Below are 26,840 nucleotides of genomic sequence, written 5' to 3'. Positions count from 1 at the left end.
AGGCACTCTTCTAGCAACAGCAGGCTGTGAGGGAGGCCTGTTCAGTGCTGGATGAGAGGCTGCTGATGCTGATGTTCACAGGGAGAAGGATTGTGTAGAGCCATTTGGTGCCTTCACATCTTGGCTGAACAAGAGAAGGATCTCTGTCAGGAGCACAGGAAAGCCACAGAGACTTCATATAACTCTATCAAATAACAATACCGAGGAGCAATATATGCCCTCAGCATTACTTAAGACTGAAAAGAAAAATTAGTTTTGCTTGATCACCTGGTCTTCTGGCTGGACAGATAGCCTGGCTCAACAGCAGTCATGGACTAATGTTGCTGGCAAGAGCTCTTTAGGGATAGCATCATGCTTCTTGCTGGCACAGAAAAATTCTCCCCTGCTTTCTGTTACTGAGCTTTGAAGCATACCTCCCCCAGCCTCTTGGAGGCTCACAGAGGGCAGACTGGGAGCTTATTGCTCCCTGGAAGGCAGGGTTCTTTCAGGGACCATGTGTTCTCCCAGCCTGCGCAGGAGGCAGGGAGCAAGCACAGGGTTTGCCATGGAGCACACCTCCCACATTTGGGAAGTGGAGGGTCCAGAAGAGCATGTTAATGAGCTTATTTTAAAAATGGGCTTTCGTGGGGGCATTTGTTGTTGTTCTTTGGATTCCTCTTATAATTTAGAAAAAGATATAAAAGTGTTTAAAACTCTAGTATCCAATACCTGTTACCAGCTGGATATGTTTCAGAGTCGAGCTGAACTCAGGAGATTTCCTTGTTCCTGGTGATTTCACTAGACTGATCAGGCCCTGCTCCATCCCTAGTTAGTGAAGATAGATAGCTTCATAGTACCATTTTAATTGTGTAACTTCAGATGACAGCTACAACAGCCAGGACAAAAACCAGCTCTCAGCACACAGGCACCTTAAAATGTGGCAAAAAGATGTGGCTGTAAGGGAGTTAAATGGTTGAATTTCATGGTCACTTCTGCAAGCTACTTTCTTCCATCCGCACTTGGTCAACCTTTTCCCAGGATCAGCGACAGAAGCAGATAGTGCCTGAAGTGACAGGTCACACTGGCATCTCACACATCATTCCATCTTGGGCTTGTTGAGTCAAGGAAGATTTGGTCTGGCCCACCCTGTCACTTCAGCTGTTCCTAAGCCGTGTTAAGGATTAGTATTTTAAACAACTGCTTCTATTTTACTAGTAGTGATACTGCTTGAAAAATTGTAACCAGGCAAGTCTCTCTCACATGCTGTGCCTCAGAGCAATGTGTTTCTCCGAGAGGCGCTGGAACACTGCAGTGCAGAAAGCAGATCAGAGTTAGTAACACCAAAATGCATAAAATGCTGTATTAAATAATTTTAGCCTGCAGGACTCAATGTGTGTCACAGAGATGTTGAATACAGCAATTCACTTTGGAAATGGAAGCCGAATCCCACCAGCACTGGTGAATCACAGCATCCACAAATCCTGGCAGCCCCGGGCTTCAGTTCCCCCCACATGAACAGGGTTGTAGCATGCCTCTGCCTTCCTAGCTATGGTGACAATAACCATGTGAGTGATGCTGAGTGGCTCAGTGCTGCATCACTTCAGGAAAGCTGGTAAACAGGGAAACCTGCCCTAGTGGACTCAGCAACCCAAAGCCTCTCCAGCACTGCAGCAGAGCTGGGACCTGCCCAGTGTGGGCCATGCACTAATAGGAGCATTAGTTGTTTGTGTAGCAGTGTTTGCACTAACACTAAGTTTTTGCAGCAGCAGCCAGCATCAGGGAAAGAGCAGAAGAGCAGGGAAACCTGCAGTCATCCCTCCCCTCCTACACTTGGCAGCCCCCAAGTTAGGGGCCTCCTCTGCCAAGAACAGCATCTTTCTCCTTGACAGGCTTTTTCTTGTCTGAATTCTAATCTTTTTTTTTTTTTTTTTCTGAGTCCATCTAAACTTTATCCCACACACATCTTGAGCCAGGAGCTGCAATGTTAAGTGATGTGCTGTGTTGAAACATGCCTCCCTTCTTTTTTTTCAGACTTGTTACTTGATAACTTCATTGATGCTTCTGCGTCACGGGAAGCAGTGCATAGATCATCCCCTGTTCACTTTCCCAAAGCAGAAATGATTTTATTGACCCATTTCACATTTCCCTTCAGCCATCTCTCCTGCAAGCTTAAGAGGCTGACCCTATTTAGATATGTCTGGCAAGGAAGGAGTTCTGTATTTTTGATCACTCTCATTGCCCTTGTTTGTGCCTTTGTTATTTTTTACGATATTCTTTTAATACAAGAGGACCAGAACTGTACATGGTATTCAAGCTGTGGGCTCTGGTGGATGTACTCAAATAACAATGTTTCTGGCTTGTTCTCTATTCTTCTCCAAACAACTTTGCATTTTCTTTGCTTTTTTTTTTTCTAAATAATTGAGCTAACATTTTCAGAGAGCTAGTCACAATAACAACAAAATTTCATTCCTGAGTGTTAATCATAGTTCAGGCTTCATTACTGTGTGTATATATATAAGAAGGGACATTTTTCTCCATGTGAGTTATTTTATATTATTGATATTGAATTTCATCTGTAATTTTATGATGCAGGCATTCAATGTCAAGAGATCTTTTGCAGCTCTTTCCTGGCAAATTACATTCTTTGCTCTGGATGATTTACTGTCATCAGCAACTGTCATCTCTCTATTCAGCTCCTTTTCCAGACCATTTATGAGCATGTTGAGCAGCACATGTTCCAGTGGCACATCCCTGCTAATCTTCTACCATGGAAACTGGCATTTTCTTGCCACTTTTTGTTTTCTATCCTTTAATTAGTTGTCAATACAAAAAAGAAACTTCATTTTCATCTCCAAATTGACGAGCTACTGGGAGAGCCTGATGGGGTATCAGTGTTGTCATCTGAATAGCTGTGTCTTAGGACCTGAACTGAGACCCCCAATTCAAGGATTAGCTTTCAGCATCCCTTATTACCTCAGCATGGTCGATCCTTTGGGGTTTTTCGCCTCATGTCACAGCTGGTTCCCTGCTCATTCTGGGTTATTTGTGTCCTCCCTGTCACAGAGGCCTCGCTGGTGCCTAGGAGAGCAGATCACGTGTCACTCCCCCTTTGGTAACATCCTGTAGCCTGGCCACTGTCAAATTTGCCTCCTCCTCTCTGCACTTGCCAGATTTATCCTATTAAAACATTTAATGGGCATCCTCGTTATCCCACATTTTTCTCTATTTTTATTCATGATGAAATTCAATAAAAAGAAAAAAAACCCAAACCTACTCTCATTTGTGCTACCCTTGATGCTTCTAGCTAGCACCACATTGTCAGTCCCAGACCGCATCACAGCTGGCAGCGCACAGCTGTGGCAGAAGCTGCCAAAGAGGAAATGCAAGGAAAAAAAAAAAGCTGTTCTCATGATTTTCTTTTCTGAAACATCCCCAGTGCCTTATATTACCCTGCCATCTTGAAGCCTGTTTTTTCCTACCCAGTGAAAGACTCTCACTCTCTGTTAGATCAGAGGGCTAGGGGGACCAAATTATCCTGTCTCCTTGCAGAATGAATTACCCTGAGCACATTACTGATGCAACTTCATGGCCTCCAGTGCTTCTGCTAGCTTGGAGGTGCCATATCTGGGACCTTTCTTCCCACCTCTGCCTGGCTGCCCCTAAATCTGCATCAGGGCTCTCCCTGCAAGTAGGGCCAGGGATAATGCCTAATATTTAGCACCAGTGTTCCTAAAAAGTCACTCCATGCTCTGGCAGTGTTTCAGGACCATTAACACATTAGAGCTGTGAGCCAGCAACCCAGGACCAGTGGAACACAATGGTTAATCAGCAGGTTACAAATAATCTTTTAAATGGACAGTTGATAGGGCTTCGGGGCTTTTAAACTCTGCTTTTATTAACAGAGTTTCCCAGGATGGTATATCAGAAGTGACTGTTTGTAATCAAGAGACACAAAAGCTGCTTTCAGGGGCATACACAGATGATTCTAACTCCCATGCTTGCATAGGAGAGGAACCAAACCTGTGGCAGGAGAAACACTTGCTTTTACATTGCAGATGGGAGGGGAGGATAGGCAGAAAGGGTGGCTGAAAAGTCTTTAGCTCCCTTCAGGCAGCACAATTAGTAGGCAGATTTTTCAAAAGAGTTAGAAAAAAATAACTTCTCATGTACTAGTTTCAGAAATCCTGCCCAGTGGGGGAGCCAAGCACTGGAAAACTGGCTCTAAGCTCTCACATAACTCTCCTCCTGCAGAAGAAATGCCAGTTCTGGTGCTGACATGTGCCTGAAGAAGTGGGTACCAAAAGGCTAATTTAACACATCTGTTGGTGCTTGTTTTTAAAATAAGAAGTCCTGAAGTAGCCCAGAGACATCGAAGCCCCTCAAACCTTTTGGTTTGGAGAACTGTTAGTACAAAACAATGGTTAACACGGCTGGATAATGGCATCAGCATTGTCGCCATTGCACATTAGCAGTAGCTGGATATATATATATATGTCTGAAGGTCAGACAAACCCAGCGGCAGAAAGCATTTGGGATCCCAGGGCTGTATCCTGGTTAGGAGCAGGCTCTGCCCCACCCCGGACCATTCTGTGGCTGAGAAATTGAGAAATCCTTGCATAAATCTCAGGATGAACAAACGTAATCTTCTCTGTCTACTTTAGGTTTTCGTTCCTTCCTCACATCTCTTCCCCTGCTGTGCAGGAACAGTTAAACTATGAGATGATAATGTCATTGTCGTATTTCATAATTTTGGGGGCGGAGAGAAGGAAGGAGGAGAAAAACATGTTTTGCTTCCCCATGGCCTGGGTGTGTCATAACAGGCTAACAGCAGCTCTGGGGCAGCACAAAACTAATGCGAAAATCTGCTCCTGAGCAAGTGCAAAATCAAAGCTAACCATGTTCCCTTAACTGCACAGTTAGACCTGCTTTCACAGTAGAAGAAAACTAGATTTTTTTTGGTCCTCTCTATTTTCCACAGTGCCCTTTGAGAAGCAAAAATAGAAACAGACTAAGGAAAAAGGTAGCCTGGCTTTGTGTGAGGGATGTAAAAGGATGGAGAGTTGTACAGTGTCCCTGTGACAAAGCAATTTGTGGTGTGCACCGAAGAGCTAGCACCCAAAACGAGAGCCGCTCGGATGCAGGTCTCCAGTGCTGGTCAGCCACGCTGCATCTTCTCCCATGTCTCGCGAGCTGCAGTGCGGTCCCTAACTAAACTGGGCTGTCCCAGCACATTTCCTGGGCGCAGGCTCGCTCTTCGCTGCTCCTTGGCAGAGACAGGGCTGAAGTCAAGCTGTGCTGAGCTGCAGACAAGCAGAGGCACACTGCTCCCCCCACAGCTTACGCACATGCTGGCTCAGTGCTCTGGCTGTGCGGATGCTCTGGCTTTCCGGTTCCCGTCTTCAGGGACACAATTAGACATTGTAAAGGGTCCAAACGGAATCAATCTTTGAATGAGCTTGCATGAGAAATATGCAGACTCAGATGAAAAAATAAGCACACCCATGCAGCTCCCTGCCTCAGTTTCCCCATCAATTATGAGCTCTTTGACATTTCTGAGGTATCAGTGCTCCTTCTCTCCTGCCTCTCCTCCCACACAAGGTTTCCCCCAGGGATGGAGGGGCTCCAGCTCTTCTGCAGCATCCGGCTCCTTTGTATTCTTTCAAAAATGGTGGGAGTTTTTTACAGCTGCTTTAAATACTAAACATGCATCTGCACCCTGCTCCCCAGCCAGCCTCCCCAAATAAGCAAAGTTTCCAGGTTTCTGCCGTTCTAATCTCTCTATAAATGCAAGGTCTCAGTTTGGGGCTGCAGAGACTCGTTAGATTCTTCGCTACTAGGTTCTTCAAATGGGGCTCCACAAGCAGTTGACTTTGAGCCTGGTGAGAGCATTTTTGGTTACGTAAGTTTTTGCAGCAACCTTTTGAAATAAATACCCGGTATCATCTTTCACCATATCCTGGCCTGTTTTGTAGCAGGCCAGGATATGGTGAGGGGTGGCTTCTCTGAGCACAGACCCCTCTGCATTTTTTCCCAAATCTTTGCTGAGAAGTCCTAGGACGATATAGCTAATATCTTCCTCATTATTTCCAAGGATCTGTTTACACAAGCTTCCACCTGTACTGGAGCTACCCCAGCTTCATACCAGTCAGACCAGTGAAGCTGTCGTGTACTAAGTGCAATGTCCATGAGCACTGGCTATATGGTCACACTTCCCACCTGCCTCAGATTTAGCACATACAGACAATCCCCAAAAAGACTGCCCCCAGCTCGCTCCGTGCACAGTCCCACCGGGTACACGGGAACAGGCTGCAGCGGGGTTGAGTTGCCTTAGGAGGCTGGGCAGAGCCGGCAGGTATTGAAACTGGTATCCCAAGTTTCCAGTATGCAGTCCCGTAATGCTGGGCTAAACCTGGAGCTGGCAAATGACTGGAATAAAAGTCCTGTTTCCAGCCTGAGTTGGACCTCACTGCACTGACACTTTCTCGAACGGCTGACCTGGCAGTTTGTGCTGTGACTTTGTGTTTCAGTTTTGCTTGGCGGTGCAAAATGGCAGGATGATAATCTCAGCCCCACACACTCCCCAGCCCTGTAGCAGTTCAGCAGGGACGGGAATTTGAGGATGCCCCAGCTCCACTGGGTACAAGGGAACCCTCTGGGCTGCAGCATGCCGCGGCCTCTCCGCTTCTGGCAGCATTTGTGCAAGGCAGCCCCAGGGCTGCCATGTACAGTTACAAAACAGAGGGAGGCAGCTGTGATAAATGCTGTACCACATGGCAGCCGCTGTGCTGCGAATGGTGCTGTGGCAGCATCCGGGTGGGAGTGGGAGCCACTCACCGAGGCATGTAGCCACCCCAGGGCAGAGCCCAGAGCAAGCACCAGCCCTCTGCCCTGAGGGGCTCAGCAGTGGCGGGGGGGGGGGGGGGGGGGGGGGGAAGGGGGGCAAGCTGGTACCCTGCCCTCAGCTGCCCGGCACATGGAACAGCGAGCAGCCCTCCCAGTGGCACCCTAACAATACTAATCTAACCAGAAAGCCTTTCTTGAATGATATTTATGCTCTGCAGATTATTTTGCTAAGACTGTGATCCCACTCTGGCTTCTGACATAGCTGTGTCTGTATTATCAGTCCCACATAGGGGCAGAGAACTGCCTGGCCCATAGCATGCCTCATGTTTAGTGTCTGTAGTTCATTAAGCTGGAGGGGCTAATTTTCACCTCCTGCCAGGCAGGAGGGTATCAACACTAGAGCAGAGCTTGCCAATCTGGTAGCAGTATGGCTAAAGCTGGTGGAAGCAGGGATGGACCCTGGCAGAAGGGCACCGTGTTTGACACGGACAAAAATCACTCCCAACTTTACCATGCTGGCTTTTAGCGTCATCTTAGATGAGCTCCCAGCTCTCATACAGTTGAATCATAAGCTGAATCTTTGGCCCAAATCTGAAAAGGTACCTGAAATTTGCTCTGCCTTGGAAAGAAATGGGACCATGCAGGACACCTCTCTGCCTCTAGCTTGGGAGGAGAAGGGACCTGTGGGAATGCATGCCTTTTTCTTGCTTTTCTCATACAACCCTTACTTTCTGACTTCTTTTTTTCCACATCAGTTTGATTCAGGGCCCCAGAAACCAATCTTCTCATTTGCTGACCTTTTCTGGGCAGTTCTTACATGTTCTGATAGGCACAGGGTCAGGCACTGACTCCCCTGCCAGGAGTCCTTGCTTAATCCTTGAAGTAATTCTTGTGTCTGTGCTCTTGCAGGCAGAGGAGAGGAGAACAGCAGAGAAGAGGAGATCAGACAGTGACAGAGGCCCAGAAAGCGAGCACAGCCGGAAGGTGAGCGGGACCCTGTGTCCCTCTGGGGGGACCCTTGTCTTAGAAGAGGAAACCAGTGCCTCAGTCCTGAAGGAAGCAGCAGTGTGCTCTGATGCGGTCCCCACTGTTCATCCCTTGGCATCCAAAACTTTGCTGAGCAGCTAACACACCTGAAGCAAAGCAGTGCTGGAAAGAGGTGACAGGGGACATGCCCTTCACACCTTGTCATGGCTGCTTAAGGCCCTAACACAGCAGCAGGGATATTACGAAGGGTAACATGTGCTTACCCATGTGGCAGCACAGCCCTAGCTGGTTTCTATCCCAAAACGGTTTGCTTGTGGGTTGAAAGGCTCAGGCCGTATTAGCTACAGCTCCTCACTTCAGCAGAAGCTGAGTGGGATGGAGGTAAATTAAAACACAGGCCTTCCCACTGACTTTAATACAAACCCTGGAGGACATGCTGGCTCCCCCGAGCCTGCAGATGCTCTTAATTAATGGAGCACAAATTGAAAAGCCCCACCTCAATATGATTCATTAGGAGGACACAGATGGGCTCTCAAACATTAATTCCAGCTCACACACACACACACACACCCCCCCAAGCAGAAAAGGGGAGCACGATAGCCTCTTGGCACACACACACCCACCCCCACCCACCCCCCCAAGCAGAAAAGGGGAGCACGATAGCCTCTTGGTCTAGCTAACCACAGCTATGCTGCAGCTGAGGTGAGCCCCTGGTCAGGGATTAGGCCCCTGCCCCGCTCTGCGGGCCCCATAGCCATCTCTGCATCTACCTGTGAGAGAGCATGGGCACCAGTCTCAGTCTTACCCTCACTTTTGGTTTCCCCTTTACTAACGGTCAAGGTAAGGTGCAGGGCACTTCCCTTATCCTCCAGCTCTGGAGGTTGAACCCAGCTCTCATAGGCTGTGTGCTGCTCAGCTCTTGCATGCTTCTCCTCTGTGGGCACATCAGGATCCATCACAGCAGGACCCTCTGTGCCTTACTGTGCCATGGAGCTGGAAACTTGTAGGGACCATCTCTAGGCCTGCGCCCCAACCCAGGGAGCACTGCTTGCCCTTGCTTTGCCCTGGTGTGCCTTGCCTTTCTGTGGACCTCATCTCTTCCTTCTTGGGGATGCAGTCTCAGGTCCCCCAGCTCCTGCTAGCTAATGAACGAAGGAGCAATTACTGCCACCCCATCTCCAGCCCACACAGGTAGGTCTCCTTGGTAACAGGGCTTTCAGTCACTCCTTCCCTGCTGCTCTGCTTTTATCAGCAGTGCAACACTGAGGATTTAATTCCTGTTTGGGAAAAGGGTGAGGGTGGCTGGTGTGGAAGGGCACGTGTATGAAGTGATGAATTATCCACTGGTAATTAGCACCCCAGGACTCACCTCTGCACTAAGCTATTCGCTACACAGTGTTGCTTGACAACACACCATGGCCAGTTGGCTCCTGTTTCCACCACATCCATTAACCTGACAGCTGGATTACCCCGCCCCCCCCTTCATGTGCTCCATCAGCTCTGAACTATCTTTTCATGAAGCTTTGAATTTTTGAACAGTGGCAGCCCTTAACTAGTCTATCATGAGGAGGAGTGATAAACCAAGAAACTGAAAGCAATGAAGGTGAAGAGCCCCTTTGCTCTGAGAATGCTGCTCTTGGCACTTGTAGTACTGCATGCCCTGGGCACAGGGTTGTCCCCAGCCCTGTGACTGTGGGCTCCTGTGGATGTCTGGTGGTCACAGAAGGCTGTCTTCTTCCTCGACCCTGTCAGTGTGAAGGATTTCATAGGCATAACTTTGATTTAAATGTCTCAGAGTCTTCAGGTGGGGGGATTCATCAGTCTGGTGCATCTTCTATGAGAGTTCAACCTCTCAAACTCACTTGGGAGACATGGTGAGCACTCCAGGAACTAACTATATGCCATAAGTAAACCTTAGCAAAGTGCCTCTTCCAGGAAAAATTGAGGAGGTTTTGTTCTAAAACCTTCAGGTGAGTAGGAACACAGCAGGTGAAAACCACTGTCTAATTTATGCCTGCAGTTAAAGTGACTGCAAGTACAAATGGGGTGAATCAATCCTGTGACAATTTGCACACACAATTACAGTAGCATGCTTTAAAAGTTTGTAATCAGGTATTGAAGAACTAGAATGAAAAACTACATCTTATGGCAGCTGCTTCATGGATCAGGAGGTTAGATATCGCTACAAGAGCCAGAGAAACATTGTGATTCAGGTTAGGGAAATGGCAGCGAAGCCCCATCTCATTAAGCAACAGGATGGCAAAATCCAGGGGTTTAGGTGGAAGCGATTTTAATCCTTCAAAACATAACACTATTTGTGTAGTCTAGATGAAGTGGAACAACTTTTCAGAAATACATTGCCACAAATTATCATTATCATTGTTGAATATCCCTGAGAGGGAATGGTTGCTTTTTCTGATTTGGCTATGGATTTACAATGTGACTCCAAGCAAGCCATGTAACTTCTTCCTGCCTCAGTTTTCCTCTCTGTAAAGTCAACTAGCCCTGGGACCAGTATATTTAGGCTAAATATAAAAATTTATAAATGTAAATATATTTAGGTAAAGCAGAGCCCTTCTGTGTGCACATAACTTTAGAGAGAGAAGCTGACCTTGCTCCAAGTTGTTTTCAAATATTACTGAGCATTTCTGGTGGTGACAGTACAAAGTACACTGAATGAAGCTGTTTCAGACATTTTTGTTAACAAGAAGCTCTTTTGCCTCCTCTAGGACAGTGGAAAGTCAGTCCAGAAGAGCCCTGGAGACCTGAGTTTCCCCATGACTGGACGGGAACGCTCGGAGTACATACGCTGGAAGAAGGAGCGAGATCAGATTGACCTGGAGCGACTGGCACGTCACAAGAATGCGAAGGGCGAGTGGCGACGGGCTTGGGATGTGGAGAAATCAGAGCACATGTAGGTCCTCCAGTGTCCTGGGGTGATTTGTCTGCAGCAAGCCATCTAAAGCCAGTGATGAGACCTTGTGCAGATATTTATTGCTGATCTAATCCCATGCTGTCATGTGCCTCTCCCTGACCAAATTCACATTGCTGTCTCTTTCTCCTCCTGACCGTGAATATCAGTGGGACCAGATATCAGAGTGATTCTCATATTTTCTTTCTGACATGAGGTCTCCTACCCTGATAAGAGATACTGTGTGCTGACAAAGATTGCCTGCTTTGGTCCCACCAGAACTTGGGACTATGGGAGGGAGGGGAGCATGAATCAACACTCAGTCTACATCTGGAGGATCCTCTCCATCTCCGCATGGACCAATTCAATGGCAGGAGGGTGCAGGTCCTCTTCTAGAAACAGGGATGGACAAACTCGCATTGCTAGTCCACAGGTTTTCTCACTGCCTGGCTTGTTTCTCCTTTTCAGTCACAGGACAGGCCAACATGCCTAAATCTTCCACACCTCATACACTGAGCCCATTCAGGCACTGTGGTGCAAGGGGATCACTTCAAAAGGCTGCCTATATGATATGGAGGAAATGCTGGGGACAGCAGTATGGCAGAGCTCTTAATAGGGTCTGACACTTACCTGCTTTAAATGCTTTCCCTCTAACTGTGCTTGTTCAGCTAGGTCACACCAGCTAGAAAGCTTTGGAGGATGACTTGGCACCTGCAGTAGGATAAGTTTTTGACAGGGTGTGGAGTTAGGGAATGTTACATAGGTTTGCTGATAGATTGTACAGGGCAGATAGGTGGGACAATCTTTTGGCTGAGGGATGGGACCAAATACATAGATTTTCAGTCACTGAGACCCAAATAATTAGAGGTGAATTGACTTAAGTGGGTGCTGAGTGTTGCTGGCAAGACAGCTCTGAGCCCTACCGTTCTCCTGTGTATCAATTTTTAAGAGAAAAGCCATAAAACAAAACAAGCAGGATTAGAAACCAACCAAACAGGTCTGATCTCAGATAGCAAGTCCTGAAGCTACTTCAGATTGCGTTTGGAAGCTTGGGAAGCTACATTTGAGTGTGGTACAGCTACACTACAGGCATCTATAGGCTTTGTGGATGTTCACAGAATTAAATATATATATATATGGGTACTGATGTAAAGGTTTTAGAGGTTCTCCTTTGGGGTAGAATTGCCTCACAGCCTCATTTCTCCTGATTAGTGCATGCAGTTTCAGCTCCTCCCGATAAACCTGCACATATTTGCCAGCGGGCAGGTGCAGAAGGGCCGAAGGCTGGAGCCTGCATCGTCTTGAGGTCTCCTGCCCATGCTTTTACACACTGGAGGAGAACGGTCAGGTCTGACAATGCCTGTTTTTAACCTGCAGGTTTGAAGAGGACTTTGTTAAGGATGGGGAGCCAGCCTTGGATAATCCCAGCAATAAGAAAGGTTGGCAAGGGACACCTAGACTCTGTCCTGACGCTAGTGAATGCTGATCGTGCGAATCCCAGTGCCACAGCAGCTGTCGTGGCTGTCAGTTGTGAAACTCTGCTTTCCCGGGCAAATGCCTCTGAGCGCAGTGTTGGGGTCTCAGCCCTCTCTGCTTTGCAGAGTGCTCAGGGGATGGGATTTGAGCGTCTGGGTGCTAGTGCTTTTTACCTTCCCAGGGAGAGCAGTGGCTTCTGTAACCTTGTACGACACAATACGGAGGTTCAGTGCTGCCTCCTTTCCCAAACACTGGTTTGAGAGGCAATCCTATTCCAGAGCACATCATCTCTGATCCCTGTGGCACATGCTGGCTTCTTTACTAGCATAAGTCCATCATGACTCCTGTTTCTCAGGAGATGGACTGGCAGAACAAAGCTTTCCCTTGTGACACCCTATTTGAACGTCAGGCTTTCTGCTGCATGTCCATTACAGAGCCTCACTGACTTTCATGCATGCTTTGCTTTGTCCTTTCAGGGGGAAGAAACGCAAGGAAATTCCAGCACAGGTCCTTTCCTCCCAATGGGAGAGGTGAGTAAACCACACAGCTTGGTTGCATCACCCCACTAAATGTCAGCACTTCTCATATGCCCTCATGGAGAGAGTTCTTTCTGGGTACTCTAGCAGATTTGGAGTGCCTTTTGGGAACATACCATACCAAGTGGCTGCTCTCATAGCTGTGTGGTATGGTCTGTGCTGTGTGGCAAGGGAGAATGAGAACAAGTCTTCCAAGAACAGCACAAGGAAGACTGTATCCAAGGAATAAGATTTAAAGTTATAATTGGAATTTGGAATAAAAAATGGAGGAGAAACACTCCTAAATTCTTAATTTGTATTTATCGCTTTAGAAAACATATGTATAGTATGCATACAGCTTCAGAGGCTTCCCCCTCCAGAGATACTTTCCAGTGATACAAGGATGTTGGCCCCTTCAGCGCTCCATCAACTGGTTCTGCCTGCTCTTGCATGGCATTTCCAACCTGTCTTCTAGGTGGAGGACAGCATGGAGTGAATGTGAGCGATCCTGGTCCGAAAGCAGTACCTGCTGTGAGCAGCCGAGCCAAAGGAAAGGACAGACTGACAGGCAGAGCCAGAAGGTAAGGAGGCTAGCAGCAGTGCTGTGAACTATTGGTTGTGATATGCATGTCCAGGTCTCATGCCTTGCCTAACTGTGAAGAGGGACAGACCCCCAAAAAAAATATTGTTCCACAATGGCAGCTGTTCAGATGAGTTCAGGTTGGCTGAGACCATGTCCGGCAGGATTTCACATTTTGGGGTTTGTGGGTGTACTTGTGGGGTGCATCATCACTATACTGACCCACTGCATCGGCTCTCTGCAGAACAGCCCAGGGAGGTCAAGGTTACTCTGTGACCAGATTTGGGTAGCACTGGCACATGCCCCGGCAAGCTTTTGAACACATCTTATCTGCCTTCCAGGTGCTGCTGATACAAAGGAGCAGCCTCCAAAGATAGTTCCCAACTGAACCAATAGTAATTAGGACTGATACTGTAGTGCAGATGTCTTGTCTTCTTAAACAACATCTTCTTAAAGATCCCTGACCTGGTGAGGAGGGAAGTGGCCTGCTCCTGCCAGCTGTGGGCAGCACACACCAATATAGTAATTTGCACAGAAGTAATTTCAGAATATCAGCAAAACTAAGTGCATTTTACAGGTTCGCCCACATCCTCCCAGAGCCCCCCCCCTCCCCTGCTGCTCTCTGTAATTAAATGTCAGTGCAGTCTCCAGTTTCCTGGAGCCACACTGATGGTTTAATAACAGTGATCATCTTCGCAGCACTGCCATGCCCTTTAGCAGGTAACAAAAGCATGAAGAGTTGATTACCTACCCCAAGCCTCTTCATTTATCCAGATACAAAACCATTCCAGCAGCATTTAATATTAGCATTCTTCAACCATCGAGGTCAGTTATGACCATGCAGTTAAACAGATACGTGCTTCATAGGGTTACTTGGCATTTCCCAGAAGAAATTAGTTAGTTGGAGGTCATCTGCTGCTTGCTGTTACTTGTCTGAACTGAATAGTGTTAGGCAGGGTCTATGTGTGCAGGATTCTGCTGTGTCAGGACAGTAGTAGGCCTAATATGCAGAGCCTGGCACTGTATTAAGCCTGAAGATCTTATAATGTTGCTTTCATTTTCAGCTGCTCTGCTTTGAGGAAATGCACTTGAGCAGCCATAACTCTCAGCTAGTTATGCTGTGGACTGATAATCTACTTAGAGCATAAAGATGGGTTATCTTCTGTCTTCCTAAGCCCTGTTAGTTAATCATACTTTTTAAAATTAAATTTAATTCTGATAAATTAATGAAGAATAGGATCAACAGCATGCAAATAATCAAGTTAGCTTTGTTTGTTAGTTACATTCCCCCCCTTTCCATTCTTCAGCTCCATCCCAATAAAATGTACTTGGGAAAGAAAAGCTGATGAGCTGTGCTTATGCTCCCTCTCCCCTAGCCGCTGACTGCAGCATCAGGGAATTACAGCAGTTCCCAGAGGATGTGCAGGATGGGCATGCAAATAGTTTTGCTTTATGTTGTTACTTTATGTAAATACCTTAGAAGGCTTCGGACTGCAGGCTGAATGTTGCTGTTCAAAAACTATGCAGTGATTACACGCAGTTCTGCCCCGCCTTAAGATGCCAACCCATCAGGGCCAAACTCCCAGACCTCAGCAGCTACCCTCAGGAGTAAGCATGGTTCTGCTTCTGAGGTTTGCCACTGAAATTGATTATTTGTGGTAATAAAAAGAAGGACAGGAAGCTGGCCAGAGGGAGAGGCAGAAACAGAATTTAGGGCTACAGGGCAGGGAGGGAGGAACTAAAAAACAGGTACAGGGAGCTGGACAGAGGGAGATAAGAATAAAATTTAAAAAGGGACAGGCTACAAGGCAGTGAGGGAAGAACTAAAAACTGGGGACAGGGAGATGGACAGAGAGAGACATAGAAAGAAAATTTATGCACAAGAATTACTTCAACAGCTGCACTGGAGGAGAGAAACAGAAAGGAAAAATATATCCACCTGATACTGTATATAGGAAGTTAAAGCACAGGTAGCTGTTGGGCAGACACTGCTACCCCCACACTGGTTATAAGATTTTAAACAGCCACAAATGACCTGACTTTAGGTCATCAGCCTTTCTAAAAGATAGCACTTCTTATGGAATACAGCTTTCCTAAAAATCACACACCAGTTTTGGGCCAAACTGGATTCAGGGAGAAGTCTACTGATGCAGCACTGCTGTCTCTACTTCCCTCTGAACTTAAATGGATCATTTATTATCAGTTGTCCAAGTCTCCTCCAAGCTAATCAGAGAACACTTTTTCCTGAGACACCTTTCCTTTGGACTTTGATCCATCTGTTCCCTTAAAATACACATCTAGTGCCATCTTCTCTGCTTTGAGAAGGGTTCATGGGACACCTTATTGCTGCAGAGCAGATTGTGTCTCATTGCGGGAGAGATGTTCAGTGCTTCCAAGGGCTGGAAGAAATTGCACAGAACAAGCAACTTGTGGTTTACGTTAGTGTTTGCTGGGAATGTGAGTTATACCCACTGCAAAGATCATTGTCTTCCTTTCTCTGTCCTTCCTACCAGACTCTTTTTTCCTGCACTTCAGGACCTAGGGAGGTGGGAAGGCGCAGAGGAGGTTTCCCTGGCTGGTTTATTCTGGTCACGTCTTCAGCTGTTGTCCATGCCCACCTTGTCTCATTGTGAGAGCTGGGATGTGTCTTGGGACCCTTCAGGGAGTATCAGGTGTATAAGGCATGGGATCAGCGAGTTAGCTCATCCAGATGTGGCCCACCCCTGTCCTTCCTCCCAAGCAGCAAGATAATAAGGAAAGTCTTCAGAAAATAACAATGATGTTAGATACCTAGATGTTAGATGATCAACCTCATGCTTTCCAGTGTTTAATCTTAAAGTTTAATCTTAATGCAGTCATTCTTTTCTGCTCTGTGGACATTTTAGCTGTACAACTTAGATGCATATGGCTGGTTAAATATGTGCTGTGAGTAGACTGTAACTGAAAGAGCCGTGTTGGCTTTGAGAAGTTTCTTGGAATGGACAGAGTTTGTTGCTTCCCTTCTATAGGCAGAGCAGACGGATGGATCACACTATGATCTGATGCCTCCATGCCACAGCCCATGGGTCAAACACCTGCGCTTAGATCCTGCCTCAGGCTCCATCTCTGCCCTGGTCAGACCCAGGGGATGGGATGAAGGCCTGCCCACTCCCCTATCTCCATCTCTCCTCCTCCTTGGCAAAGGTTGACTTATGTCCCAAAGCATGCTGACTAGTTTCCAGAAATCATAACAGGGTCTTAAGCCATTTCTTTTTCCTTCTATGCTGAGCTCTCAGCCATGCCCAGGAGGAATGCCTTGGCTAGCTGTCTTATGGCAGAAATTCAAAGAAATAATGTTGGGCTGGGATTTAATGTTTTGTACAGACTGCCTCAGCCTCTGACTGGCCAGCTTGGACTGCTGTTTGATTACATCTCATTGAGCTGCCCCTCATTAGCAGCCCTCAGAGTGTCTTCCTGCAGTGGTCTCTGCTTGCCTTTTCTGCTCCAGAGCTTGGATAGGTCACTGAAGGCAGCCTCCTCTCTGCCAGCGGCTGGGACATCTGGCATCATTTCAAACTGAGTAGGCCTATACCTGGGTATCAGCACTTCTACCTGCTGTAATAATATAGTATTATTCCCTTGCTTTTCTCCCCACCACCCCCTTTAGCAGGAGATTTATGCAGTGGGTCCAGCAGACTTAAGATCCCTTGTGCCTCGGACATGCCTGCTTGAAGCACATCAGGGTCAAAGCATACCAGCAATGTCAACCAGTTCAAAGTGACAATTGTTTCTGGGATGTGTTCATTATCTGGGGGGAGGGGAAGGTCAGCTAGCCAGATTACACAGCGAGGTTTAGCACCTTCTGTTGGGGGGCCCAGAGGATGTGTTGCAGAGAGGATGCCTGGCTTGTCATGGGCTTTCACAGCCTGTTTCTTTTCTCAAAACAAACTGAGAAGGTATGTTTTCCAGTACGTGTTTGTGCCTCCAGTGCAGAGTCTTGGAGGCCTTTTCATGCATCTAACTTCTTTAGGGCTGCTGGGTTCAATCAGGTTATTATTCATATCTGTTTAAAGGCTTTAAGGCCCCAAAATGGCTGGTGCTAGAATCCTGTTTAGATGCCTAAATTCTCTTGCTGATTAAATTATAAAATCTTATATACCATTTTCTCCACGGAGACATTCTTTATTCTTGTTCTTTTCATTTTTTCTCTTTTTATGTCACAGTCAAACAATACATTGTACTCCTCGTTGAATATCTTCCATTAGAAATGGGGCTAGAAGGTGTCTTGGGTTTTTTTGTCGTTTTGGGAGGTTTTTTTCATTCTTGTTTGTTGTACTTCATATTTATCAGCTACTAGGATGGAAAATCATGTTTCATTTGAAACTACAAAGAAGTATCTTAAACAGTACTGATGTGAGTAGCTGGAACATGGAATCATGCCATAAAGTCCTCGCCTTTACCTGTGGACCTGGGAAGATCAGGGGAAATGAAGAAGACAAACATTTTTCTGCTGCAGCACAGACACCTCCCTCAGCACCATCCAACTGCTCCATCCTGCCAGAATCACTTTAGAATAGCTTGCCTTCTGCCCATCCATCTCACTTCATGGGCTTTTATTTTTTCTTATCTCCTCTTCACTGCATCTTCTGCATCCTCTGTTGATCTAGAAGGGATCCTGTGACTCTCTGGTCATGTAATCTTGTCTCTGAAGCTGGAAGAACATCCTTTGCTCCACTGCTTCTCTTTGGGAAGAGCCATTCCTGAAGCTTTTCCTCTCATTTCAAACCTCAGCTTGGGGAGCCTTTGGAGTGCTGAATATTATTTACCTTCACTCATATCTGCCCTTTATCACTTAGAGACTCCTCTCTCATTTAAGTCCAAGCAACACAAGGGCAGTGGTAAGACCCATTTGGAGCATCTGGTCATGACTTCCAGCAGCACCTTACCCTGTAAAGAATTTGGAGCCAAGTTCCCAAATGAGCATCTATCATGGATAGTACTAGCCATGCTAGCGAACCTGCTGAGTATTGTCATTGCATGTTAGGGATTAATAACACACACTGGTGTGTTAGCGGTAATGATGGCGAGGAAGAACATGTCAGGTGGAGATGCTGAATATTTCAAAATTTCTGTCTCACTAATTTGGGCTATCTTTAGACCTGTGGGGGTGGTCTGTTCTGGGCTGGGTCTGCAGGAGCCATGCAGTGGTAGAGTAGACGGAGCAGGGAGAGGCAGAAACCTGCAGTCAGCAAGTCATTCCTCTGTTTAGGTATCTGTCTGGGGAAAGCAGTCATCGGTCCCACCAGCATCAATGCTGAGTGCAGAGGGGAATTGATCACGAGGGCAGTCCACGCTGAAATTTAAGATGGTTGACTGTGTTTGATGAGCTCTACCCACGCAGCCCGACTTTCAGAGCTTTTGCAGGGCACCACTGAAAATACGACCCCAGTGGTGGGGGCTACTCCCAAGAAAAGGGGCCTTTTTGCAGTTTGAGCTGGCACAGCCAGTGGTGGGGACCTACCTTGTATTCAGGACAAGTATTTGGCTGTGGTTTGGGTGCTGGGTCTGTCTCTAAGCCCTGTAGGACTGCTCCAAGCTGCTTTGCCCTCTGGCTTATTAAGGACACCATACCCAGCTCTACACTCTGAGAGAGCCTTGAGGTGTTTGCAAATGCAATTCACTTCTGCCCTAAGGACTTTGCTAGATAAAAAGGCAGTGTGAAGCAGCTTAGTGTGATTGTATGGTGGAGCCTGTGATGATATTTCCCACACAATTTTCACAAGGGCACATGGGGTCACTGTAACACATTTGCCTCTGGAAATGCCTGGCTCTGCAGTCACCTCAATGTGCATTTTCATTTTTTGTATCTTGGCCCAAATTTTCCAAATGAAGAGGCCAGTAAGCCCAGCAAGAGTCTGTCTAGAGAAGAATTAAATCTCACTCACCTTTGCACATGTTGTGTTTTAAGAGTATGGGGCAGGGAGAAATATATGTATATTATATATATGTGTGTGTGTGTTTGTGTATATATGTATATATATAAAATGTGTGTGTGTGCGTGATATAACTCACCAGGCACACATATAAGAAGGTAAGGGTTGCTAAGACCCCTCCTGGCCCAGTAGCACTGCATGGGAAAATTCAGATTTATATTCACCCTAGCAAATTCAAGCAAGCAAAAGAAAGCAGGTTTTCATGCAGCCTTTAACTAAGCTGTGGCCCTCTTTGGCACAGGATGTTGTATCTGCTGCAAATTTATTACAGGGTCAAAACACACTTAAACAAATCCTTGGAAGAGACTGTCTGCTAAGCATGACTCAACACAAAGATACCATCTCAGGCTCAGGAAATCCCAGAGCTGCACTTTCTTGAAGCTGGGTAGGGTACTGGGGAGGTGTTAAACACATTTGCCCTCTTTCCAGACTCTACCCTAAGCATCTTCTAGAGAGGAGAAGAGAGCCTGGGCTAGCTGGACCTTCAGTCTGATCCTTATGGCCATTCTCCCAGTCAGCTTGCACGTGTCCACGTTTCCAATCTCCCAAGCTACTGCAAAGCAATTTTCTCCTTTGCTGTCTGCCTCTGCCATTGTGGAGATCTGGGACACTTGGGTACTGTCAGGGAAGCAGGACAAGACTGTGGCAGGCATCAGCATAAATAAACTGTATTTAGTCTTAATGACAGCTGTCTGTTCTGGCAATTGGATTTTATGTTTTCATTAACAGTTAGAATTATAACAACCAGTTCATTAAGATTTAGTGGTCTCAGATGAGTGTCTCTAGATGGGCTGAGTGCTTTGCAGGTGCCAAAAGGAACTGGACCTGTTATGTCTGTCACCTTTATCTCTTGTTGCCTGGTCAAGGGGCTTAGACAAGGAATGCATTACCCTTGTAGAAATTCCTACCCAGGTGTCAGGCAGGGAGAGTGGCTTTGCCATGTGAGAACGTGAAGGCCTAAATTCTGATTCTGTTTTTCTTGACAGATGGGATGCAAAAGAAGGCGAGGACATGTCTTTTCTGAAGGATGACCTTGATGGCCAGGTGAGTTAATGAGTTCAAGGCTGGCTGCTAAGTTTTCTCAAAACATGCACTGTCAGGAAAGTTGGAGGCTCTCAGCCAGTGCTGAGCTGGGAGACCTCTATGTTGGGGTAAATGTAGCCCTTGTTAGCACTCTCCAGATGGCATGATGTGAGACCAACTTCACTTCTTGCATTGACCCTCTGTCAGCACAACCACCCCACTTATTCTGGTCCCTGAACACTTCTCCAGCTACATACATCCTTTTACATCTTTTAATGGCCTCTGACAATTTTTCCCCAAGTTTTGAGAACCATCATAGACAAGGAATACCAAATACTGGTATTTTAATAAGCTGAACTAAATATCTCCTCCTTTTCTCAGAGGAGCCTTGGTATGGACAAGCGGAAGAGCAGAGGTGAGGAGGGGGTGGAAGAGAACTGCACAGCTGAGCTGGAGGAGAAGGTGAAACAGCCAAGCCTCCAAGATCATGGGGCCTCCTCATCACAAAGGCTACGAAGTGGAAAGGTCCAGTCTGCCCACAATGGCCAGAAGGAGGAGCGGAGAGGAGTGAAGGGCTTCAGCATGGAGGTGTCTGTGGCCAGCACAGGTGACTTAGAGCCAGGGCCCAAGCCAAGTAAGGAAGGCATTGGGGAAGGTGCCAATGGGAAGCCTGGCACTGCTGACATCTCCCAGGAGAAGGAGAGCTCTAACAGCACTGCTTCACAGAGCAGCCATCCAAGCATTGTGCAAGCCGTCAGGCATGGCAGTGAGAAGACCTTGTCATTGCCTGTGGGAGCTAATTTAGATGGAGCTGGCTTAGAGAAAAACACAGCTTCAGAACAAGAGTCCACTGAGGACTCTTCAAACAGCCACGGAGGAAAGCTGGACGCAGCAGCAGGAGACAGACTGGATGCAGGTCAAGGACAGCTGGTGAGAAAAAGAGGGGAGGAAGTGACCCAAAACACTGCCCTTCAGGGGCAGACACTTGCACTGAAAGGAGCTGAAGATGCTGAAGGCACTGAACACAGAGAAGAGCCTTTGCCCCCAAGGAAAGCCAACTCTGACAAGACTGTTGTGTCTGAGCAGGACACAGCAAAATCACAGTCTAGAGAAGGGGACCAGCCTGAGGATTGCAAGGACAAGGACAGTGGGGACACTCTCAACTAGCAAAGATTGCACCAGCTTGCCTGAGACAGAAGGTGAGTTCCTGACCCCACACCCCGTGGTGTGTTTGTTATCCCATTAATGCTCTCAGCCATAGTACAGGTCCAGAACTCCATTTTCTGTGGCCATAACGGCATCATACCAGATAACTATCCAGAAATGTTCATTAACAGTGATACGGATCCCTCAGGTAGTCTAGATCTGTGCATCACAAAGACCTGCCCTGGTGTGGATGAGGAAACAATGGAAAGTGAGACAGGAAAATTTGGACAGAAAACTTGCCTGCTGAGTCTGGTTGATGACATGCATTAGTTAGGGCACAAACTGAAACTATTCCTGGGAAGGGACAACCTCAGAAAGGACAGCAGGATGAATTTATTTCTGTCTTTGGGGTGATCACAACTAGAATAACTTGAGGTCAGCATGGTTGCTTTCCCAAATCACTTGCAAAGCTATAAAGGCCCACCTCGTGGACAGTAGTTTGAAGAAGGTCGACTGCACGTGGGATTCTCTTCCCGGTACAAAATCTGTGAATGCTACACTTTGAATTATACATGTGGTAACACTATTGTGCAAGGCAGTGTATAAATACAAAGGGTGAGATGGTTCCGGTTGAAAAGGCCTAGGAACCAAAGAGAAAGGAGAAAACCCAGATCTGCTTACATAGCAATGCTCCAGGTTTTACTCCAGCAAAGAAGTTGCTTCCAGAAAGGCAAATGCAGAAGAAAAGCCAGGAGAAAGAACGAAGTATGACAGGCAGAAAAGTAAGGTAGAAATTAGGAGGAAGGAGCAAGGAGGCAGTGTAGGGACTCTTTGGCAGTTACCTTTGCAAGACATGCTTTTTCCAGGCAATGTCACACACGTATCAGGATATCATACCCACAGGTGTTAGATCAGACCAGTAAGTCAGGATGTGATTCTACCACCAGGTTAGGCAGTAAGGTTGCAATTCACTCTGCCTAACTCAGGCTGAGCACAGAGGCACCTAACTTAAGATCTGGGCTTTGTTTCTCTTCAAAGGAGAGACATGAGCGCTTCCAGAATGCAATCCAACTTGCCTAACACCTGAATTGCTCTCAGGATACTCCTGGCTCTATCCTTTAAGTAGAGAGGCAGCAGCTATATTCCGTTAAGTAGGCACTTCAGGCAATTAGCTGCTCAAAGCTAGGCAGGCAGATCACCCCCACCAAGTGCCTTTCCCTGATTCCAGCAGGCTTTTCTTCAGACCCCAACCCAGCAGCTTGTCACTGGGTATTGCTTAGTATTCATCCCACAGGTATAAATGAGCTTAGCGATGAAGTGGTTAAGCTGCTAACAAAAAGACTTTCACTATAATCCAATACTATACAAAAGGCATGGAGAAGCGCAAGCATTACAGCTATTTAAAAAAGACAAAACACCAGGAACTAGCAGGAGCTGGTTCTGTGCTTGACCTAAAATTCCTTCAAGTAAGGGAAATTAATTCCAACAGCATTTAGGAAAATGTTAAGAGATACCTGGATGCACATAGCAGGAGTTTACTGTCCAGGCCATGCCTCTCCAATCTACCAAAAATCCCCCCAAAGCAGAGGATGAAGGAATTAATGACTACTTTTCTCACTTGGGATAACTTTAATTACACACCAACTAAGAGTAAACAACAAATTACAGTAGTTCATTTTCATCTCAGCAATGGAAATTCCTATGGTTTTGTAAAAGGGCCCTGTGTCCGCTTCAGTATGGCTCCCCACTCCTTGCTGAATTCATTATGGCATGCTTAATTATAAACATAGCCTTATGTCTTGGAGAAGACACGACAATTTAACCTGGTGTTTGCACTTAAGCACTCATGTATCTGCTTGGCTAAGCTGGAACTTGGGACCGGTATTGCTCTCTGAAAACATTTATTGCTTGGGAAACATCAAGTGTAGTGATGCCAGGGGAAAATGAGGGGTTAACTGGCCTCCCAGTTACCCTCTACCATTTCATCCTGCCTGCCTTTCCATCTATCTCCTTTCTAGCTGCAGTGTTCATTTTCCCTTGCCTGACTACGTCCCCACAAGACAGCATGTTCCTGCCTCACTTTCCTCTCTCCCAAACAGTTTGAGTTTCCAGGTGTGCCTAAACTATGCACTCAGTATAAGATACCACCTTTTGATGCAGACAAATTAGAGCAGGATACTTTCCTTTTTTGATATTTCTTGTAATTTAGGAGATGCTTCAGATTTCAGGGGAGCCCTGTGCTGGATTTGGATGACAGGTCACTTGGGGAGAGTCAGCCTTTAACCAAAAGAGGCAGTGCTGACCTGTGTTAGGATCAAAGGAATAGGCATAGCTATATCAAATCTTACACCGAGACAATGCATTTTCATTCTTCTTAGTCCTTAAAGCGATCACCAATCACTAATTCACAGCAAAGACATAATGACTTATCCTCTCTGAGCACACTTGGTCTGTGACTGTTTCATCTGAAGGTTTCTTGCACTTTCCTCTGAAGCCTCTGACTTTCTCGCAGGCAGGGCACCCATGGAGGTGCCAGGGTGAGCCAGTGCAGTAGTTTCTGTGTCCCCCATCTCAGCAATGGGTTTCTCCTGGTTGGGGTGGGGGGGGGTTTGGTTTGTTTTTGGTTTTTTTTTTTTCATTCCATCGACTGCAAGAGCATTTAGAGAATGAGTGCATGAGTGCTGCTTGGCTGTTAGTCTTCAGTGATGTTCTAGGGCATCATTGTCACCTCCTATCTGCTGAAGTCACCACAAAGCAATTTGACCTCTCCCTTTGCACCAGTGACAGGCCACTATCAGGCTTGGATTTCCCAAACAAGATGATTTGCAGACAGAGTGAATTCTGCCATGATTTATTTGTAGCGGGGAGAAGAGCCAAGAGGAAGACAGAGGGACCTGTCTTTAACTGTCTGCTCCCTGTGTCCAATTTGTCAGGAACATCCCTTGGCAGACAAAAAAAACGCAAGACCTGGATTTCTCTAGTACTAGCTCAGCACAAGCAGAACAGTTCATCTGTGTCGCTTGACAGCAGGGCTCCTAGGAGCAACAAAATAGCAAAGAAGACAACAACAACAACAACCAAAAAAGCAATAGCTTATTTGGCTCAAGTTGGTTAAGTTGTCAGTGTGTTTGGAGCGAAAAGGTCTCGTGTCTATTCCTGCTGTTGCTTTGAAGTTCCCAAATCAACATGACAGGCTGCATAATGACACAGATGGCAGTCATAAATAACCACCGGCTGGTAACAGTCACTTCCCTTCTCCCTTGGCTTCTGTTTCCTAGTGCTCCACAGACAGATTAGTTTTAGATGGTATGCATAAAAAGCTGCAAAGCTCTACTTTATTTTCATGTAATTCTCCCTAAAGTGTTATTTCACAGCAATTCTTTGGGACCAGATCCCACAGGATTGCCCCCATTTGAGGTGCATTTGAATCCTTGGCAGGGTTTCCCTCTTTTGTTTTTTTGGCTTATTGAGCCTGATGCCTGGAGCTGACTCCAGATGATGCTTTAGGGCAAGGATTGCCCAAAGTGCAACCCATAGGAAACCTGCGTTCAGGAAAGCCATTGCATGTGGCCCACAAAGGGATTTAATAGGTGTGGCCATTCTAGAGGGAAACATCACTAGATCTGCTGGAGTCCCTTCATGAATGTAACCACATGTGGCAGGCTAATGATTCTGCCTTTTTCAGCCTATCTAATCAAAAGTGCAGCATTATTGGGCAGAACTAGGTTTAGCAAGAGCGAGGAAAAGAGCATCATTCAGGAAGCTGAAAAAGAAGTAAGATCAAGCATTAAACAAAGCTGCACTTTTTTGTTGGAATGCAAATTAAAAGTTTATTTATTCCTTTTGTGCCTAGTACCATGAATTCAGGTGCCTAAACCACCTTAATTATTTGCTTCCTCGCACCACTTGGGTATAATCTTTAAGGAACGGGTAGTCCTGAGTGAATGGCCCATAATCCAGTTAAGAGGCTGTGGGCTGGTGCCTCACGTGTAGTTTTTAACAGTTATGCTTCCACTGAATTGCAGACATCCGTGCCTAACTATTGATCTGACGTCAGGCCAACACAATTACAAGATTATCCCATTGCAGCAGGGGAAGGAGGGGGTGTTTTTCACCCTGTGGTATGTGAACAATGGTAACACAAGTTCTCTGTAGATGAAGGACTTCATGTGGCAAGGTAAATGGGTTGTTGTTATGCAAGCCTCCAGGAGGTACTGAGCAGCTCTGTCTTGGTAAATCCAGGTCAGCTGGAAACCTTTACTATGTTCTGTGTCCATGTACCCAGTGGACATTATACCAGGGAATGTCCTGAAGTGCCTGGTAGAAAACATGAGCAAAGTCTGTGCCAAGAATCCAAATTATACAGAGTCTAAATGACTACTGTCTGGGAGGACAGAGAGTTTGTAGCAAAAAAGGAAGGTGATTAATGTAAGTGGGACCCACATGAGATATGACCAGCCTTAAGGAGAAGCATCTGAAGGGATGCACCATCATGGGTTATGAAGACTGGTTAATAATTTTCTGCCAGGAGGTAGCAGCTAACTTCCCAGTGAGATTTTTTTTTTTTTCCTCTGTGAAAAATACAGATTTGACAAATGCCGTGCATGTACCAGAAATGTGTCTGCTTCAACATTTTGTATTTCATAAAACCCAAACTGGAGCCCTCGTTAAACCTTTTCAGAACAGAAAATTTTAATGTTATGTTTTTAAATACTGGTGATTCAGTTTTGATACGATGCAATTTTTGGAAAATCAGCATTGAAACAGATGGTATGATTTTGCAAAATAGAACCTATCAACCCTGAAAGGAATGTAAAAATATCATACCATTAAAAAGTTTATATTGTGGAATTTCCATCCAGTAGAAAATCCTGTAGCAGGTCACTTCACCTCATGCCAGTGACATGCCCTCTGTTCATGGATCTCACACATCCCAAAGCATGGCAGATACCTGTAGTGGCAGTAAACATCAGTAATCAGTGATAACAGTATGCTCTTCACCTGCCCTGCTCCTGGGCATTGTGGGGCCTATATCCCACACACATTAATGTGTAGATTTTACCCCCTCACCCATTTCTGCAGAACTGCAGCTCCTTGCAGCAAGCAGCCACCATGTGGGTTTTACAGCTTCCACTGCTAATGTCTATTTATGGCACTAAAAATCTCCAGCACCTTCAAACCACTTGGAGATGCTGTGCAGAGAGTGTGGTGGGGCTTTCATCCTTTGCTTCAAATAACAAGGAATAAATATTTACCCGAAGTGCAGGACTGGAATCCCTGGAGAATGTCCAACAAGTCCCAGAGAAGTAAACGATACACAAAAACCACAGAAGCTTTTCCCTGAATTCTCTTGAGAAAATTAATCTTAACATCTTTAGAGAAAATGCAGCTGGGGGGTAGATTTCCAG

General features: G+C 46.3%; 1 protein-coding gene across 2 annotated transcripts in view; it reads left to right on the top strand.

The window, feature by feature from the left end:
• Nucleotides 1–26,840, top strand: part of CCDC9B (coiled-coil domain containing 9B) — a 53,647-nt gene that overhangs the window by 20,600 nt on the left and 6,207 nt on the right. For both annotated transcript variants that reach the window (XM_049821038.1, XM_049821039.1), the window contains 7 exons: nt 7,732–7,806; nt 10,539–10,723; nt 12,098–12,159; nt 12,673–12,726; nt 13,187–13,292; nt 20,250–20,307; nt 20,668–21,485. In XM_049821038.1, the coding sequence (XP_049676995.1) occupies nt 7,732–7,806; nt 10,539–10,723; nt 12,098–12,159; nt 12,673–12,726; nt 13,187–13,292; nt 20,250–20,307; nt 20,668–21,453 (1,326 nt within the window). In that variant the 3' untranslated portion in view covers nt 21,454–21,485. The remainder of the gene's footprint in view (nt 1–7,731; nt 7,807–10,538; nt 10,724–12,097; nt 12,160–12,672; nt 12,727–13,186; nt 13,293–20,249; nt 20,308–20,667; nt 21,486–26,840) is intronic.

The sequence above is a fragment of the Accipiter gentilis genome, chromosome 17, assembly GCF_929443795.1.
Source record: "Accipiter gentilis chromosome 17, bAccGen1.1, whole genome shotgun sequence".
Classification (NCBI taxonomy): domain Eukaryota; kingdom Metazoa; phylum Chordata; class Aves; order Accipitriformes; family Accipitridae; genus Astur; species Astur gentilis.
This window is presented reverse-complemented; position numbering and strand designations above follow the sequence as displayed.